General features: G+C 48.7%; 1 protein-coding gene across 1 annotated transcript in view; it reads left to right on the top strand.

The window, feature by feature from the left end:
• The window catches only part of LOC309572621 (sodium- and chloride-dependent betaine transporter-like), a gene marked incomplete at both ends in the record, with an annotated part of 28102 nt that extends 26918 nt beyond the window's left edge, over positions 1-1184 (top strand). Inside the window, one exon of the mRNA XM_082280995.1 lies at positions 1041-1184. Coding sequence (XP_082137121.1) covers positions 1041-1184 — 144 coding nt within the window. The remainder of the gene's footprint in view (positions 1-1040) is intronic.
• Positions 1185-19009: the final 17825 nt, after the last annotated feature.

Here is a 19009-nt window from a genome sequence, read left to right as displayed (position 1 = left end):
CTGACAGACACTTCACAAGGAGTGGGAGCACTAAAATGAATCCAAGGAGTCATGGATGCTCTGCTTGTGATGCACTCTGCATGGGAGGAGCATGCACTGTCCTGAACAGCTTGTGATGGAAAAAGTTAGTAACTGTGAAAGTCAGGTTTCAGCTGGGAAATGATAGGCTGTCCCATGGAGCTGGCAGGTAGCTGCAGGACATCGTTACTGGGCTTTGGGAGGAAACCAGGAGCTCAGGAAGTTGTGTGGCACCAGATTTAAAAAATGGGATGAAGAAGAGCAGAAATTCACTGCAGCTGTCGCTGAGAACCAACATTTTTTGCTGAAGAGGTCAAAGATATTTTCATTTTTTAAGAATAAACTCCCCAAAGTTGTCACAACACTGCATACATGTGTGTGGAACAGCCTGTAGCATTCCGCATTGCACAGGACAGAGGGAACTAAGGGCAGGCAGCTGCCTCACAAGCCCACAAGCCCTGCATTCACCAGCACAGTCTGGCTGACTGGAAGAGGGGAGCTGAGGATGGTCTGGGGCAGGAGCCAGTCTGCAGAGGGACTGCTTTACCTGGGAAATGCCACTGAGGTAGGTATCGCCTACCACCCTGCTTTGGATCATAGCAGGAGATGCCCAGCATCTGATGATCAGTCCGTTTGGAAGGCTTCACAGCTCCCACCAAAATCAAGGGAAAGTTACTTGGTATAGGAAAAGCAATGCTTTATGGTGTTTTTCCCATTGCCACAGACAATGTCTGTGGTGCTAATTGCTGGCATCCTCCCTCACAGCAGCAGGTCTGTGAGGAGCACTGTACATCGGATTATCAGTCCACAGCCCAGATTTGAGCTCAGAGGCAGAATAATTGTCAGAGAGCAGGCGAAGCAAAGCTGCTCTCCTTCTCTGTTTCACGGCCGTTCAGCAGGAGAGGAACAGGGAGCTGGGAGCATTGGCTCTCTAGATGCCTTTGCCCCCGGCAATGGTTGTGGATCACTATTGGCTGTCACTTTGCTCATCAGCTTAATTAACAGCGCCTTCCTCTCCGCAGCGACTGAAGCAGCTGATTTCCCCGGCGGAGGACCTGCCGCAGCCGAAGAAGCGGCACGTGGCGGGGCCGTCAGAGCTGAGGCGCGAGGGATGGTCTCCTCCAGTCCAGGAGGTGATCATCACAGAGAGAGAAACCCACTTCTAAGGCATCTGGGATGTTTCCTCCATAACCCAGACTGATTTGCTCTCTGCTTCCCAAAGTGGTTTCTTTTCTCTTCCCTTCATTCCTTCACATCTGTGACAGAAGCATCTGGGACACTCTCTCCTTCCAGACAGCTGGTTACATCCACTGGGAACAGCATTTCTTTTACACCTTGGGGACAACTCTTCTCGTCAGCAGCTGCGGAGAGTGCAGCACACTTTTGTCAGAAGTGCCCTTCAGTACTGGCACAGGTTGGGAAGAGAAAAACAACACTGTAGCAAAAAAAGAAAAAAGGGAAAAAAAAGTGTGTTCTTGTTGGGAGGAGGAAAAGAAACCACAGTGGTGAGAGTGGTGAAGGAGAGCAGAGATTAAAGGTGTGAAGGAACCAAGTTAGGGGTGCAAAAGCACAAAATGATGGGGCATTGGCACAGGAAATAAGTTGGCTCAGTAGTTCATAAGAAGCTGGAGGATGACAAAGGAAAGTGCATTGCTAGGTGACCTATGTGCAAGGGAGAGAGAGCCAGGAACATATCATAGCCAATGATAAAAGGAGGCTGCAGTGTCAGTAGTTACAGCTTCAGCTGTCACTGGAAGAGAAAGGAGTGACAGAGTGCTCAACGCCATCGTAATTGATGATGATGGATCTCAAGGCAGTCTCAGTCTGGAAAAGGGGGTAAGGAATAACTATCTAGGGGACTAGATGTTGGTCAAAACTACACGGCCCAGTGAAAACGCATCCAAGAGTGAAAGCGATGAATATTTGACAATTCTTTCAGAAAATTCATGGAGTGCAAGAAAAGTCCCAGAGCAGTTGGTAAAAAAAAAAAAAAGAGCTGCAGCACAGCTGGGAAAATGAGACCCTGAGGACTGCACGCCCACAGATTTAACTGCACTGCTGGGGCATTTTGTAGAGGAATTAATGAAGGAGTTGATAGGCCTGATCCTGTGCTGCAGAGTAGCTTTGGGAAGAGGGTGGGAGAATGATGGCTTTGCTGCAGATGACTGCTCAGGGGACAAGGAAGACATAATCAGGCGCAATAATCATCAGCTCAGGCAAGATAAAGCAAAAGTAATAGGTAAGATGGGTTCATTGGAAGCAGATTTTGTCAAATTAAGGTTGGTTGTTGCCAGGGTAGTCAAAAATGTGATGTGATGGGTGGGAGGAATTGTGTTTGGATGCGGGGTTTGGTGCAATGCCAGATGACTCTGTCCTGTGGAGGCTGGGGCTATAAAGCTCCCTGCCAAATCCTGCTTCAATGCCTGTCAAAATTTCACAGCTAAACCCACCAGAAAAGCCAGTGGCAGCATGCACCCCGGGAGCTCTGCTGTGGTCAAGGGTACACGTGCTGGTGCACGGCTGTGCTGCAATATTGGTGCATCCAACCACGCCAGAGAATGGCCATCAAAATGAATCACAGATGCCACAGGTTCCTTTCCCTTGTTCCTTGTTCCAAGTAATTGCTTTTCCCCGTGCTGTGTGGAGATAAACGACCGGCACTGAAAGCAAGGGGGGAAATCGAGCCTCATCTGCGTGGCTCGGTACCTATTCCAATTGCTATGGGAACCTTATCTGCTGCAGCTTCCTCTGAGTTTAACTGGAGAATTAGCATAGGGCAATCTTTTCCCCGTTTAATTTCCTTTCCTTTAAAAACGAAAAACTGCAAACTGCTGGTGAAATGAACGCTGAAAGTCAAGTACCAGAATTTGTACCTCTCTGGGACATTATCAGTTGATTGGAAATGTTTTACTGTGGAAGGTGGAGAAAGCTGGCAAACCTCATTCACATTCCCTGCAAAGGACTGCAGCACCACGTAGGACACCATTTATTGTATTTTCATTTTTTTAAAGAGCTGGATGTCATGCTGCAAATACTGTGGGAAGAGCTTAGCACCCAGAGGCTTGCAGTCAGGCCTCATGGTAAGTAGTTTGATGATTTTTCCTCTCCCTCCCACCAGTGTTGCTCATGATTTGGTGGGACAAGCAGCTCCCTCCCAGTCTTGGTTCTTGCACAATCCTTGGTAAGACATTTAGCCCTTTTGCTCCTGCTGCCATGCCTTTGAGATGTAAGGTAGTGTGGTGCTGTCAGAGAAGTTGTGGAGATGTGTTCACTTCTTTTTCTGAGGCAGTTGAGTAACACTGCAAAAGTCCTAGACAGAAGCAACTTTTCGGTTTGGAACACAAATGTGGGGCCGTGTTATTGAAAATAAACACTACATGAACTTGTTCCTCTGTTCCTTATGTATATTCTGACAATAGCGTCCCACCTCTGCCAGGAAGCAACTTATTTTAATAAAGCCAGAGGATTTTTTTCAACAGACACAGAGGTTGCTGTGTCCATTGAAAGCAATCATAAAATTCCCAGGATCAGGAAATTAATCCAGTTTCTTTGGATGGAATTGACAAAGTTTCAGGAATTTTAAGTCAAAGCTCAGTGACCCAGTGTCATTTAATTCCCTTTCCTTTAAAAACTAAAAACACCCACATACACCCAGCTGAGGGAACAGGGGAAAATGCCACCAGTGGCTGTCTTTTGCTGTGAGACCCCCAGCACAATTAGAGACCAAGTAGTGGTTTGTTAAATTTACACAAATATCTCAGGCATTGCTGCATGCATGTGACAGGTCTGACAGGTCTCCATCAACCCCTGGAATCGGGCACCTCTGAGTCTGATGGGAAACTGCTCCTGTCCTGCACACACCAGGAATACACTACTGAATGGCTGGTATGGAGAGGAGGGAGAGATTTTTTTTTTTCCCCCCATAATTGTTGATAACGTGCCAAGACACGATGCATTTGGAGTCCAAGAAAAGGTACAAGGTGGCCATACTGTGCTGCTCCTCCCAGCTGGAATTAAAACACTGTATACAGAAGAAAGGACAGACACCTGTAAACACCTAACTACCATTTCTGGGTTTCCAGTTCATTTATTGTTCTGGTTTTGATGGGGTTTTTTTTCTTCATAAAAAGGTCATTTTCACCCCTCTCTCCAGAAGGAAAGACAGGAACATAGTTTGTTAAAAAAGAAATCAAGCCAAAAGGTCTTGTATTATCCTTTTCCATCCTGTTATTCCTGTTCCTTCCCACTTCGGCCTTCTCTCCCGTCTTCCTTTGACAGTGACAAATGGTAAAAAAAGAAGGAAACAGTCATTGAAACTTGTACTGGACAAAATTTGAAGAAAGAAAGATTAAACCGTCAAATATCAATCACCAGGATCTCTTCAAGTTTTGTGACTTCAACCCTCAACATTGTTTTTTGGAGGGAGGGGAATTGCAGTGGGATTTCTCCTTGGCTCTCAAACGTTCTCCTGTCCCAGGTGATCACGGCGAAGGACAGTGACCTGCTGTAGCTTCCAACAAGCTGGAGGTGCAGCCATGCCCTCCCTCCAGCCCTCGCCTTAGCTTTTGGGCTGGAGAGAAGCCGTGCCCACCACAGCCCTGGTGCAGGGGCTAGCTGCCAAGGACTGGAACCACTGCTCCATCCTGAGCAAAGCTCTTGATTTCCCCTGTGCAGGTACACAGCTTGCCAAGGGTCGGAAGAAGAAAAAGGGCAGTAAGGACTGAACCGGAGGAAATGAAAACTCTTAGAAGAATAGGGGTTTCTCAGATCTTAGGCTGTGTTTGTTTTGTGTGAGTTATGGGTATTCTGCAGTGGTTGTGTGGTTTGTGCTGGAACCTGGAGACTTCCCTGAGATTTTGCTTCCCTGGTGTGTGGCAGGAGGGGTTTGCTGAGATGCTTCCCCCATCTTGAGGAGAGGTGGGCCTTGCACAGGTGGAAATAAGAGACGTGAGCCAAGTGGCTTGGTTGCACAGCAAATGAGGGCTGGGAAAGAGACAGTCAGCAGTCATGAGGGCATATAGCAGTCATCAGGTCTTCTTGAAGTCCTTTGCTTTATCAGGTTACATGTGCTTACATATGGTAAGCTTCTAATAATTAGCTAAATTGTGGTTGAATGGGGTAAGAGGGGAGTAATGTTCATCAAAGGAGAAGATAAAATAACTTCTTCAAAAATTAAAATTTAAGACTCGAGAGGCTGAAGAGATGTGCGTGTGCTGCTATCCAGTTCCCTGTGCAAGGCTGCAGGGAAGGGCTGGGACATTAAAGTGAAGGACTTTACTCCTGAACCTGCCAGGGGAAGAGAAGCAATGTGTCTTAACAGTGCATGGATGGACAGTGTGGAGGGTGTTTTGCTTTGTGCTGTTTTTAAGGCCCACAATAAGCCCTGCCCCCTCAGCTGCTTTTGGAGCATGATCCTGGCTCTGGTTTGCATCCCTGACCCACAGCTGCAAAGGAGGACGTGTATTTTCAGAGCTGCCTGTTCTGGTTTGTCAAGCCTGAGCTTGGAAAGCTATGTGGAAAGGAAAGGGATTCCCAGGGAGAAATGCTTTCAATGTCTGTGCAAAGCCAGTTGTGGGCAATTCCATCCTGTCTTGGTTTTGGTGACATGCCAAGACCATTCTGTGAAATGGCTTTTTGATTTTTTTCTCCTGTTTCATTTTGGTTTTTTTTACAGGCTGTAGAATAGTTTCCTGCCCAGCCTGGGTGACAGCCAGGATGGGAGCTCTGGACTAGGATGGCTGGTTTGGACCAGAGGCATGCTTACACTCAATCGTTATCTGCCAGTGGCCACTAAACTTTTCCAAAACATGCTTTATCAAGTGTGCAGCTTTTGTTGTACCATGGTGTAGACAGTGGTCTCTGGAGGAGGATGAGATATTACAGGCCATCTGGTGCCTTTCTGGACCTCGTATTTCAACAGGACATGAAATAATCTTTTTCTCACAGAGAAATAAAACTTCCCTCAAGCATAAAAGCAACCTGTCACTTTCACATATCCTGGAGAAGGGCCATCGCTGTAACAGGAGCTTCCTCCCCACATTCTAGCTTTGAAGTGAGGATGACTTGAGAGCTGGAGCTGGTGTTTCTTCATCAGGCTCTCCAGAAGCAGGGGTCTTTATGCTGGAGTGCTCCAAGCAGCATGCAAGTGGGTCCAGGAGCTGCTGAAGAGAAATCCCTCCAGTGGCAAGGCACAGCAGTGTAAATCCATAGCCCTGGGTTAGCTGGGATGGTGGGAGGCAGCCTGGCAATGGGAACTGGCCTGGTTCAGAACTTTGCGGAAATCATGCCCAGGCAGTGTTAGTTTCTTGTGCAGTGCTTTTGGATGAGGTGTGAATTCCCCAGCCAGGCTAGGTGACTGTGGCTCCCCTTGGCACTGGTGTGATGCATACATCAGTCAAGGAACAGGGAGATGGTGGTGGGGTTCTCTCTTTGTGCCCTGTCCAGTTCTTCCTGGGTATGTCTATCTCTCGTCACCAACACCAGGCTCTCCCACCTCAAAATGCTTTTTCGGGGCTCAGCTTTACACCTGTTTTACACCTTAGTCAAAGCATAAATTACCAGCCAAGTAAAACAGAAGCTAAGGAGCAGCCTCCAGTTGTCCCGTCCCATAAACCCCCTTGTCCAGGAGCCCAAGCATGGGAGTCTGTGTCTCCACATAGGCAAGCAGTGTGGTCAGGCACAGTTAGTTTTTTCAGAGCCTGTGGGCGAAGGATATTTGAACACATTCAGAACATATTCACTTTACAGTATTTAAGCTGAGAAAATAACAGGAATTGATTTTTTTTCTTTTTGTGGGTTACCTGCTGCAATTAGATTTCAAAAGTTATTTGGTGCCTGAAATTTTTTTTACTATGACCCCCACTCCAGCTTCTTTTGCAGTACAAGACAGGGGGTGGCATTTCCCTTGTATTTGGGAGTTTTTGAGCTCAGGCTCACTTTCCTGTTTCTGTGGTCAAGGGAGGGAGCAGCAAAGCCTTTGCTGTTTGGCCTTGGGGTACCTGTGAGGTTTCATGTGAAGAGGAGAAAGGTGAAAGGGGGCTGATCCCTTTTGGAAGTTAGAGGTACAGAACATCTCAGATCAGTGTCTCCACATGGGCGTGTGTGTGTTAGGGCATCTGGGGCAGAATTGTGCTTTGGTAGGTTTTGTCTTAATGACATCACTACTGTGACATTGTGGCAGAGGCTGGTGGTAAGTGTGTTGCTGTCAGCATCTTGAGTTTGTGAGGCTCTGGACTTACAAGTAGAGGTAATCTGTAATCTTGGTAAAGCTTTCCAAAATTTCTTCCCTCTCTGGAAGGAAGAGAAGGGTGTTTTAGTGACCGTGGGCAGAGGTGTCAGCTGCACCTTCTGGTTGTTCTGGCCAAAGTCCCTCGGGCAGGCCGATGTAGGACACATCGAGCGATGGCAAAGCAATTTCCCACCACCCAATCCTATCGATAGATGCAATTTCCCTGGAGGGTGGGGGTGTGTGAAACTTGATTGCTGCAGACAGGGGCTGGTTCTGGGTGTGTGCACCACACAGCCAAGCAGCAGCAAGGCTGCAGGCTGGAGATATTTCCCCTCACAGTGGAGGCTCCGTCCCTTCCGATGCAGTAATAAATGAGGTTGCCCCTGTGTGGCACTTCACAGAGGAGCCAGGCCTTTGCTCTTCCTTATCTCCAAGGCCTGTGTCCTTATCATGATAGAACACCTGTGGTAGACAGTGGTTATACTGCCTCTGTCAGTAACCCTCATTTCCATCTCATACTGTCCTCTTTTTCCTCCACATCTATCACACTTTTCCCACACCCCTGAGCTTTTGAGGTCAAACACAGCTGTGCAATAAGGCTTCTCCCTGTAGGAAAGCATGGCCATACTGTTCTATTGGGAAGTGGCATAAGCTCCATCAGTATAACTGTATTTATGCTGATTTAAAGCATCTACCTCAGAGTTTTTATTAGCATAAACCTCTTAATAAAGAGGGAAAAAAAATCATAACAGCTACACCAATGATGTTACTAGACCTAGGGACACATTTACTTTAAAGTTAGGTTGGTTTCACAGAGTATGTGATTTCAGTTAAATCTTCCAAAGTATGTGAAGACACTTCTATTTATGTTCCATTCACACTAATTTTAATTTATATTAAGTCCATCAGGATCAAGTTTGAGCTAAGCTGAACATGGCATTACTGTTCACACTGTTTTTGATGGATTAGAAGCAATAGAGCTAAATCTTTCCAGTCCCTTGTGAGTCTCTTGCAGTTTCACTGACAGAAAGATGATCAGGTTGTTTTAACTACATTTATCAAAACAGCCTGCAGGCACAGGCACACTTTCATCAGTGTGACTATGTCCACTTATTACCCAAATGGACTTTAAGCTGGAATAATCATGCTTCAAAGTGGGCTGCTCTGGTTTAATTTAGCCTAATTTGTTTTGATTTAGATGGGCAACACTGGTTGGGTAGACACGACCTAAGAGAACACCCTGCAGTGGGTAGGTACGGCTGTTACACAGGTCCTGCCAGGAATCCTCCCTGCAGAAATCCCATGGCTGGTGTCCATGATAGCTCTCACTTTCTGGTTCCCAGGGCCTTGTGCTCCTTGATGCTTGCTGGGCATGTCACAGGGACAGAGTACACCCAGTGTCACTCAAACACCCCTGTGGCAGGGAAGATAGCTGGGGAGAAGGGGGTGAGGGGAGACTGCCACACTTAAAATCTGCTCCCAAATCACACCAGGGACACCGGTGGTACATGGCCCCTGGGGCCACCCAGGAACCTCCATGTCCCTGTGTCACCTGGACCTATGGCATGCTCGTACTCTGGGGACTCCAGCCTTTGGAACATGTCTGGAGAAAGCTGAAAGCAGGTGTCTTACTGTCACCAGTACTTAGAGACTCGCCAGCAATCAGCTTGGGAGCTTGCTGGCAGCTGCTGGGAGGTGGGTACTGGTGATTAAACCTCATGCTTTGGATGGGCAACTCAGGTCTGGCTTTGCCCAGCGGGAAACTGAAGCTGCATCGCAGTGAGATGCTGCAGGTGTCAGCCCTACCGGAAGAGTGGGCTGGGCTACCCACAGGAACCACCTCGAGCACCACCTCCAGCTGTGCTGTGCCTGGAGAAGGAGATGTGACGGTGCAGAGGGCTGAGCTTTCACTGGGCTTTAGCTGTTGGCAAAAGCCACAGACACGATAATGTGTGGGGCAGTGTGCTTCTCTTCTCTCAGAAACATCCGTGTATACAGCCTTATTTATTTCAGCCAAATGGAAAAAATGGTCACACACCTGGAAATACTTTACCCGCACAAACTGGAGGTGAAGGCTCTTCATCAAAAGAAAGAATATGGAAAATTACATGGAGGCATCTTTAAATGCATGGATTTTATTTTAGTGGCCTTTTCTTTCTCTGCTACCTAATATCCCCCTCCTCCCATAAGACTTCTCAGGACTTGTCAGATTGATCTTCTTCATTTTGTGCTGGGCAACTCTTGGTCCTTCAGGTCTTTTCTGCTGACCGAAATCTCAGTGCTGACAAATCTTTAGCAGAGGAAGTTTTTCTCCCAGGTGTTTCTCAACCACATGAATTATGGTAAGGTGCACAGGACAAACAACACAAAAACCACTGAGCTTAACAGAACTTGGCTGTTTCACAGCTGACGAAGTCTTACTGCCAGAATATCCAGTGACATTATCTCACTAGTTCTCCCTGTCTCCAGAGTATTCCAGGGGAAGGAAAATGAATAGGCATGCACTGAACAAAAGCACTCCAACCCAATCTGTTTTTCTTTGGCAGGTCACTTTTCATCTCCTCCAGTGGTGGAAATTCCTTTTCTTTTCTTGTTTTTATTTTCAGTTTTGTTCTTGCCATATTTCTTTTACATTTTTATTCCTTCACCATGTTCTGTTTTGTTTGTGCTGTTGACAGCAGGAGAGATTTAAAAACGCCCAGTCTTTGAAACAAGTCATCTCCAGATGAAATTGTTCCTAAGGGCTCCTAGCAGCTGCAGGGACAAGTGGCATAAATGCAGATTTAATACCAGTGGCTGAAGGTAATTGTAAATAAAAGTACTATCTGTGAAAAGTATTTGATGGGTTTCCAGGGAAAGGATATTTCAAAGAAGCTGTGTGCCCTGGAAACATGGCTGGCAGCCTGTGGAGAGCTGTAAGTGTGGGGGGCAAGACCTTTCCCCATGCCATAGGACTGGCTCATCCCAACTTGACCAGGAATGCCCAAGATGAGGAGTAGCAGAGATTCTGGCAGTTTTCCTGGGGAGAAGAGGTCAGTGAGGCTGGCAGGTGATTATGGTATTAACAGTCCAGCCACTGGTGACAAAGAAACTCTGGACACCACAAGGGGGGTTTTCAACAGGCCACCTGGGCTGGGAGTCACATACAGCACCTGTGAGTGAACGCTGGGAGGAATGAGCACAGGAATTGTCCTACCTTACCTACCCTGCTCTCACACATTTTCCCTGTCTATTCCCTACCGGCCACCCTTTAGGATAGGATGGCCTGGGTGTCAGGAGTCAGACCAGACCTGAGCTCTGAGCCTGCTCAGAGAGGAAAGAGGCCAGCCAGCTTGGCCCCCACTGCAGGTTGGCAGGATTGCTGAGGTTGCAGAGGAGGAGGCCATGCCTTAGACTGGGCTCAAAAAAGCAGTGCCTGCCAGCCCTGCTGTGCTGGCCAGCTTTGCTTCTCTTTGGAGGTGGTGGACGTGGTGGGTTAGTCAGAGCCAGGCAGCCTCATACCTCGTAACAGCTCTTTTCAGTGAGTGCAGCCCTATTCCTCTTTGCAAATTATCCCTGAGTGATTATACTTCTGCTTATTTTGCAATGATTGTGTTAATGATTTCTGCAAATGGATTTTAAACTAAGAGATGTCTAGCCTGATTATTTGGCTGCTTTCACCACTGTCATCACATCCAGTAGCTGTTATTCAGAAAACACTCTTTGCACTTGTGTTTACTCACACAGATTATATGGTGGGGTTGGGCTCTTTTGCTGGATATTTCCCAAGCCACCAAAAGCTTTGGAGGTGGCAGCCCAAATGCTTTGAATGCAAATACTGAAGCCAGCGAGTATTTGTCTATCAGCCAAGCTCTCATTTTCTGAGAACACACTGGTGAATCAAAATTTAGTCTCATGAACGTCCATGGAAAACAACCAAGAGAGCAGCTCCAAATCCGATCTTTTCAAATGAATTCTGCTTCTCTTCTAAGGCATGTTCCCAAATTCATTTGGGCTTACCAGTCCATGTCTAGTTCTTGCCAAGTATGAAATATCTATGTACTCTCTCCTTTTCTTCGTCCTACTTCCCTTTTTTCTGGAAAAGCAGGCATTGCTCAGACTGATGGTAAGAGACCTTTCTCTCCAGCACCTTTGATACTCACAGCCTGCTTCTGCCTCTAACTACCACAACAAATGTGATACGAAAACACTTGTGGCTTTCAAATTCAGTTTTTATCCTTTCAGTGGAAATGGTCACTTTCTGGCCTGTTTTCTTTCCAGACCAGAAGTGCATAAGGTGGGGAGATGGTTTGCTGTGCTTCTAGTGAAAGGAGTCTGCCTATGGCACCTGGTGTTTCCAGCGGACCCACTGCAGTTCTCAGGTGTTCCTCAGCCAGGACTCTGTGGAGAGCTGTGAAAACACATTTAACAGGCTGCTTCCCTCAGGCCTGAGATCTCCACCTGCCCTGCAAGCAAATTGCTAATGTCTCTCTCTGTCTTTTTATTTTAGGAGGTGTCACATCAGCAACTGGGCTTGAGGAGAGATTGAAGACTGAGAGAGAACAGTGATGGATGGGCCAACGCCAGACTCAGAAAAGGGTGAGCTACGATATCTTGATAGCTGAAGTTCCACTCTTTTTGACAAAAGGAGGCCAGAGGCTTTGCTGCTGGCTCCCCTCTGAAACTACCTGCAGGTACCTCCTTTAATTTGGTTGGTTTGGCCAAAGCAAATCTGACCCAGTAACACAACATTACCTTCAAAAAGCCCTCACCTGGCTTGGGCTCCGTGGCAACTGCAAAGCAAGCTCGGCAGACAAGGGAGAGCTGATCCTCCTACAGGCTCCAGCACATCCAGGGCAGTGTCTGCACAATTCCCAGGAGACAGGGAAGCGTGCCTCTGCCAGCTCTGCTTTCACCAAGACTTGCATCACAGGATCATAGAATGGTTTGGGCTGGAAAGGACCTTAAAGATCTTCTAGCTCCAACCCTACTGCTACAAGAAAAGCTCTGCAAGACACTGTGAGCCTTAGTTCATCAGGCAGGGATTTGATCTTGCTCCTGCAGGACTCAGCTGGCAGCAATTCCAGCAGTGCTGCATGGCGTGGTGGGTGATAATGATTTCCCTGCTGTGCACTGCATGCTCCCTGTGCTTGCAGGCCTGGGCAGTGCAGGCTGTGCTCAATTGCAGAGGTACAGGATGGGTTTCCTAGGGAGCAAAGGCAGCACATTTTCACTGGCTGATTTTTTATCCCAGCTAAGAGCCTAAAGGAAAGATTCCTGAGACAGATGTAGTTTACTTCTCTTTTAACTTCATTAACTGCTAAATACGAGGTACTCAAACTCCCAGAGTGGTGTGGAGGACACAGACTCCCTGAGAGGGATGAGGGTGCTCTGTCAGACCCATAGCTTTCTTCTAGAAGGGATTGCCACTCACTGCATTTGCTTCAGCTTGGAGAGGATGCCTTTTTGTCAGGATGCCTCCAGCCTGTGTGCTGGAGAGCCACTCAGCTCTCAAAGCCCCCTGGGTTTACCCAGTAGAAATAATGTTCTTTCTCCATTTTCCTTCTTTCCAGCCTCTCTGGCACAACTGTCTTTCTCCTTTAATGGCCAAAAAAGCCTGATGGAGGTCTTACTGCCTCCTCCAATCTCCTCTAGTGACTACTTAGTCTGAAATGTGATCTTTAAACACAGCCTGTTGGCAGGATAATAGCACAGATGTAGGTGGCACCACAAGCAGCAACCTCAACAAAGCTCTGAGGCTGTTTTCCCTCCCATCTGTATGGGGCAAGGGCTTTGGCTCATGAGCTGTGTCAGGGTTAGCTGTGGTGGGTTACAGTGTGATTGCCTGCTCTAAGGCACAGGGGAACCTTTAAAGAAGGTGAGTTTTGATAGCAAGGAATAAAAATGTGGTGTTACCTTGGTACCCTCAGCGCACCTGAGCCTCCACGCAGCTGCTGCAATGTCATGAATGGGGTGAAGCCAGCCCTTGCTTGTGTGTGGGGGCAGGAGGGGAGTCAGGGCACTGTGTTGTCTCCTCAGCAGTGAAAGCCACTAAATGTACTTTTGTCACTATTTTGAGCACCCCTAGCTCTGCTTTAACACAAAGAGAGGAGCTGGTGAAGTGCTAAGGTGTCATCTCTGGGGAGAACTTTGTTTTAACTCACTTGGGCTCCTTCCCCTGCCTCTCTGTCAATGCTGCCTCTAACGAGGTGATGCTCACGGCATCGGCAGCTCCCCCATGCTGCTTTTGAGAGTGACTTCTCTCTAATCCCAGTGGATTGAAATTATCTTGGGCCCCAGAAAGGAAAAGGAAAGAGAAATAAAGGTTACGCACAAACTGTTTTAGAGTCAATGACAAGATTTACACACTAAGCAACTGCTTATTCACATGTGGCTCCTTTCCTTGGCTGATGGTTGGTACCTGCCGCTTCAAACAAGAAGTATGCACTTTCCTGTGGCTGCCCCCTCCACCCCATAAGTCTGACCCAGAGCCAGTAATGCACTTGATCCTTGCAGGAACTAACAAATCCTTGCAGGAACTGCTGCAGCAATATGGGTTCAACCAACCCCTCACAGCCCACTTGCCTTTGTCTCCCCCTTCTTTGGCATCAGGCCCTTTCACTTTGTCCTCCCTCGTGCCCATGCCCTTGGAGCCTCTTCTCTCCCAGCAAACGTGATTTTCCAGGGGCTGTGGGACCCCCCCGCCCCACACCCACGACATGCAGGGTGTTGATTTGACTGGACATGAGCTCAAAGCTCATTAAGGACTTGTCGATACTGCAATGAGAAGCAGTGTGGGGTGAGGCAGGGAGAGAAGGGCCCTGTGGCAGGAGGGGCTCACAGCTCCCCTCTGCCTGTGGGAGCAGGTCTGTATGTACATCCCTGGGCTGGTGTGTCCGTGAGCAGCTCTGTGCGCCCCAAGGACCCGCCACCGGCTGGCACTGTGAGGCAGGTGAGTCCACTGGGACTGCAGTGTGTGGTCTGGGGTGTGAGCACTGGGGGCAGAGAAGGGAATGTCGAAGCAGTGGTGGCAAAGAGCCACCTGCCTGCACGAGCATCCCTGGGCAAGAGCAGTGCAGGTGCTGAGCTCTCCTCATCCATGCTGGGTTGGATGTAGGGCTGAGTGGCGCAGCACCCTGAGGACAAGGCAGGATGCAGGATTGTTTTTGTCTTCCAAAAGGTGATGGAGAGCTGAGCAAACAAGGACAGCCCTGCCTGGTGCTCAGTTGGAGCAGTGTGAAGCAGAGCAGGTTTAGCACAGCTTTACCCACAGCTGCACCACCGCAATGCCTAAATGTCTTCTGTTGGTTGCCATTGCCATGGCAATGTCCTCTTGGTCAAGAAAGACACCAGTTGCTGGGACAGCAGCAACTTTCCCTCTATCACTCCCATGCAGAGCTAACTGGATTCCCCTTGATGTTAACAGGCAGGTACAGCAACCAGCTTCCAAAACTTGCTCACTGAGCAAATCCTGGGCTGGAGAGGGTGGAAAAGAGGGGCATGAACCATCTCTCCCCCATGCTGCAGTGGGGGTGGCTGGGAAGGATCTGCAGGCACTGCTCCCTGCCCTGCTGCGTGAGCAACCTCCTGCTTCCATCCAGGGAGCTGGCACTACCAGGCAGAGCAAGAGGGGAGATGACTGTCCCAGAGCAGACCCGCAAATGGTACTGGGGTCCCAAATACTGGAAAGCTTCTCACAGTGCCTATGAGCTGGGGAAAAGTGTAGTGAGTGCAAATGATGGCTCAGTAAAGAGGCTGTCTCAGCACTTATGTGAAAACCTGGGGCAAGCTTCCCTGGGGAGGGTCTGCAGTGAGTAGGGCTCAGGGAGTGGGTTAGGTGATACCCACAGAAGAGGCATAGGCTCAGCTGCCCCTCCCTGGGGCTGGGATAGCCCTCCCCAGCCCTATATGTTTCAGCCCCAAGGATCAACTTGACACACAGTGTTCCAGGTTCTTGGTGCCCCTTCACAAAGGTCTTGCAAGCTCTGGTGGTCTGTGGCAGTGAACTCAGCTTCCTCACCTGTACAGCTGCGGGGATGTTTCTGGGGTCTGTGTCTGTGCCCTTCCTTCCTATCTATCTGCAAGAGACTCAGACCCTAAAGGAGGTGACTCTCTCCTTTGGTGAAGCCCTCCCCATCCCTTCTCTGTCTCCCCAGCACTGGAGACCTGGACAAACTCACCCATCCCCTTCCTCCCTCCCCTCCTACCATCTCCCTGCTCTCTATCTCCCATGAGTGCTTCTTGGAGCTGCAGTCTGGATACCAAAGCTCCTCAATTTGCTGGCAACCTTGCTGTGATTCTGCCAGCACCTGGTAGAGACCTCCAGCACATTTCCAAGAAAAGCTCTGCAACAGTTCAGGATTTTGTTGTGTGGAGAACAAAAATCAGGCTGAAGACACGCAGCTGGAAATGCATTTTCCTCTGAAGGAACAAGCAACTAATGTCATTATACTGTGGGTGGACATGCCCATGACACTGAGTCGTGTTTGCTGGGGATAGAGCAAGGGGGTGTTCTGTCTGGCCCCTGTGGAGATGCTCATGTGGTAAAGGCTGTTCCTGGTGCCAGAGGGCCAGGGCCTGCACCTTGGTATGGGCTGTGTGGGATGTGACTCGAGTCTTCAGCCAAGGCAACAGGGACAACAACCTTTCCTTCTTCTGCCTTATCTCCTGATCACAAGTCCTGGGGGAAGAGCTGCTCCTTCTGCACTGCTCTATCGAGCTTAGCACAAGAAGTGAGGATAGGAGATAATAATGCCCAGCTAGTTGCGGGTTGATCCTGGACAGCAGGGAATGGTGCTCTGGGTAATGAGCACGCTTTCCAAGCTCTTTTGAGGAAAACCTCAGCCAAGGGGCTGGAGGCTACCAATGCTCTTGCAAGATTCCTGCAGAGGCAGCTGGCTCTGCTGTTCTCTATTTTCCACCCCAAAAAAAGCATATTAACAAAGGGAGCTGTGTGGCAGCCTGAGGGCTCTGGAACATGATTATCTCTCTGGGTTCGTGGAGAAGAAGAACAAAGAGTTTGGCATCTGAGAACGAACACAGATTTTCTCTTCAGCTTGGCCGTGCTGCAGCAGGAAAACAATGTTGTGCTGTGCTTGGTGAGGCTCTAGTCTTTTTTTGGAGCTGGATACGTGTGCCAGAATGGTGACAGGAACATTCAGAGGCGCTGTGTTCTGAATGAGGTGCTGGGTAGCTGCTGTGACCCTGCGCAGAAGGAGCAGGGGGAAAGTCTGTGATTCTCTCATCCTTCTCCCATCTACCTTCCTCTTTGTGCTTTCATCTGAATGCAGCAGCAGAGATTTGTTGAGGCAGTGTAGGGTTTTTACCTGCTCATCTTACTCCAAGGGCAGCAGGTGCTGGCTGGTGTGGAGCAGGCTGAACTTGTCTGTGCCCTGTGGATGGGTCATTTCCTAATCTGAGCTTCCCAGCCTCAGGAGACAGCCAGTCCTTTGCTCCTCTGCTACACAAGGTGAGCAGAAATTGCTCCCTGGCAATGCTGGACAGCTCAGAGCAGATGCTAGATCATTCCCATGCTTGTTTCTGCTCTTTCCTTCACAGTTTTTATTCCTTATTCATTTTTATCATTTTTAAATTATAGGAACAAAGTCCAAGGTGACTTTCTCAAGTGCATGTCATCACTTTCCTTTGTAACACAAATTTTGCCCAATGTGCTCAGTTCAATGACTTCATTTAAAAAAAAAAAAAAAAAAGGAGCAAAAACTAAAACAAAACAAAACAACCCAACAAAACCAAAAAAAAAACCCACCAAAGCATACCAAGACAAATACAGCAAATAACCACTGACATCACTAGCAACATCTCTGGAGCTGCATCAAATCCGGCTTTATGTGTATGAAGTTATGATTTCTTCGCCCTCATGCACTGCACAGCCATGGCTTTTGCACAGCACTGGTGAGTCCTGGCAAGACAGGGCAGTTTACCCCTGGGAAGGCCAAAGTCTCCCCCAGGATGTTGCTTCACATCAGGATTTAAGCTAAAATCTTGGTTCAGAGGCATAGTTTCGGTGAGGTAGTGGCCAGTGAGCAGCAATTCAGGCTGCACTGACTGAGCTGTGACAGTGCAGCCTGTCTGGGGAAAAGAGAGAAGGGGCCAGTGTGGATGGCTGTCCACATCCTGGTGGCAGTGCCTGGACATCACACTGGGCTGTCACGAACAGGCACAGGAGCTATGAAGCAAGTGAGAAATTCCATCTGAAACTGCCCTCTCTGTGCTCATTCTAGGCACTTCTGCCACACTGATGTTCTCATTGAAGGCACTGGGAAGGTTTTTCCATTAGCCTCCCTGGACAAGCAGGTCACCCCACCACCCCTCTTCTGGAGAAGCACTAACCTGAAGCTCTTCTCTCCCTCCATTCTCTGCTTCTCGAGGAACTTCTTTGAGAGCTGTGCTCTTTTTTCAAGCATGGGTCAAACTTGCCAGTTAACTCAAAAAGTAACTGGGGTTGGGATCAGACAGATGGGTCTTTGCAGAATAAAGCTGGGCTAAAAATGTCCATGTTGCTTCAGGCAGGGCAAAAGAATAACACAGCAAAACCACATAAACTACCAACATCATGAAACTGGCATCCCAGCGTGACAGGTTGCACTATATAAGAAAAGGAAAAGGCTGTTAAATTTAATCAGCACATTTAAAATAAGCAGAAATCGGCCTTTAATCTTTTTAACGCGGTACTTTCACTGAGGAGGATGCAGACAGGGATGCCTTTAAGCAACTTGTCTGTCTTTCCCAATCTGGGAACGTGCAGTCTGCTCAGACGAGGCCATGAGGGAGTGGGATATGGCCTGGCCTTGATCCTCATGCTGCTGTGGTGGCTCAGACTGGGTCAGGACAGTCTCTTGGGGCCCAAAAAGAGTCCTGCCCTCTCTCTGCTTCCTGGGGAAGCTTCTCAGGGACCAGGATGAGTTTTAAGTGATAACATTAAAATGATTCAGATGCTGCATCATTTGCATCTTCCAAAAAAGGCACAACCCCCTGCTCTCCTTAGGGACAGTGTAAGGTGGCCACAGACACCAAGGGGACAGCAGCAGTGGTGGGTGAAGCACAGCCTGCGGCCAGGAGCAGGATCTGATCCTGCTTTCCCCCATGGGGTGAGGAGCCAGAGGAAATTCAAATGGGCACCTGGAGATGGGGAGGTTGTTGCCATAGCTGGCCCCATTCCTCCTGCATGTATAACACAAAAATGAAGGTGCCCCTTGGCAAAGCGATTGCATGGCAGGATGCAGCCAGTCTCGGCAGCTCCAAAAACTTTTTTGGGCTGTGAGGTACTGCCATAGCCCTCCTGTGATCATGGCTGGGGGCTGCAAGATGTGTCCTGGCCTCATGTGAAAGTCCCATTTATTTGATGGTTTATGAAATGTGGCTCATGCCCCGATTGCCCTTTCTCATCTGGATAAGGTTGTGGCATCGTGCCAACCTCACCTGCCACATTATTAAGAGTGACATGGGCTGCTGGAGGATGAAGCACATTTGAGGCAGCTGCAGGTCAGAGCTGGGTGTCAGCAACCCAGATCTTATGCAAGAGGGAGGAAAAGGGGGTGGAGCTGCAGGCCACCCAGCAGTTCCATCACCCAGGAGAACTGATTTACTTTTCTTTTACACCCTTTGTGAGTGCTGACTTCTCCAACCAAGCAATCACCTGTCTTCAGGGGAAGGGAGATGAAAGGTTGGGTGACTGCAGGGGCACCTCTTGGGCAGCACACAGCAAGGGCTGTGAGCCAGCTGGACAGGACAGCAATGCTCCAGCCCTGAGTGGGCTCCATGTGG

Source organism: Coloeus monedula (genome assembly GCF_965178545.1).
Source record: "Coloeus monedula genome assembly, chromosome: 4".
Taxonomy (NCBI): domain Eukaryota; kingdom Metazoa; phylum Chordata; class Aves; order Passeriformes; family Corvidae; genus Coloeus; species Coloeus monedula.
The sequence above is the reverse complement of the archived record's forward strand: the minus strand, read 5'-3'. Positions and strand labels throughout refer to the sequence as shown.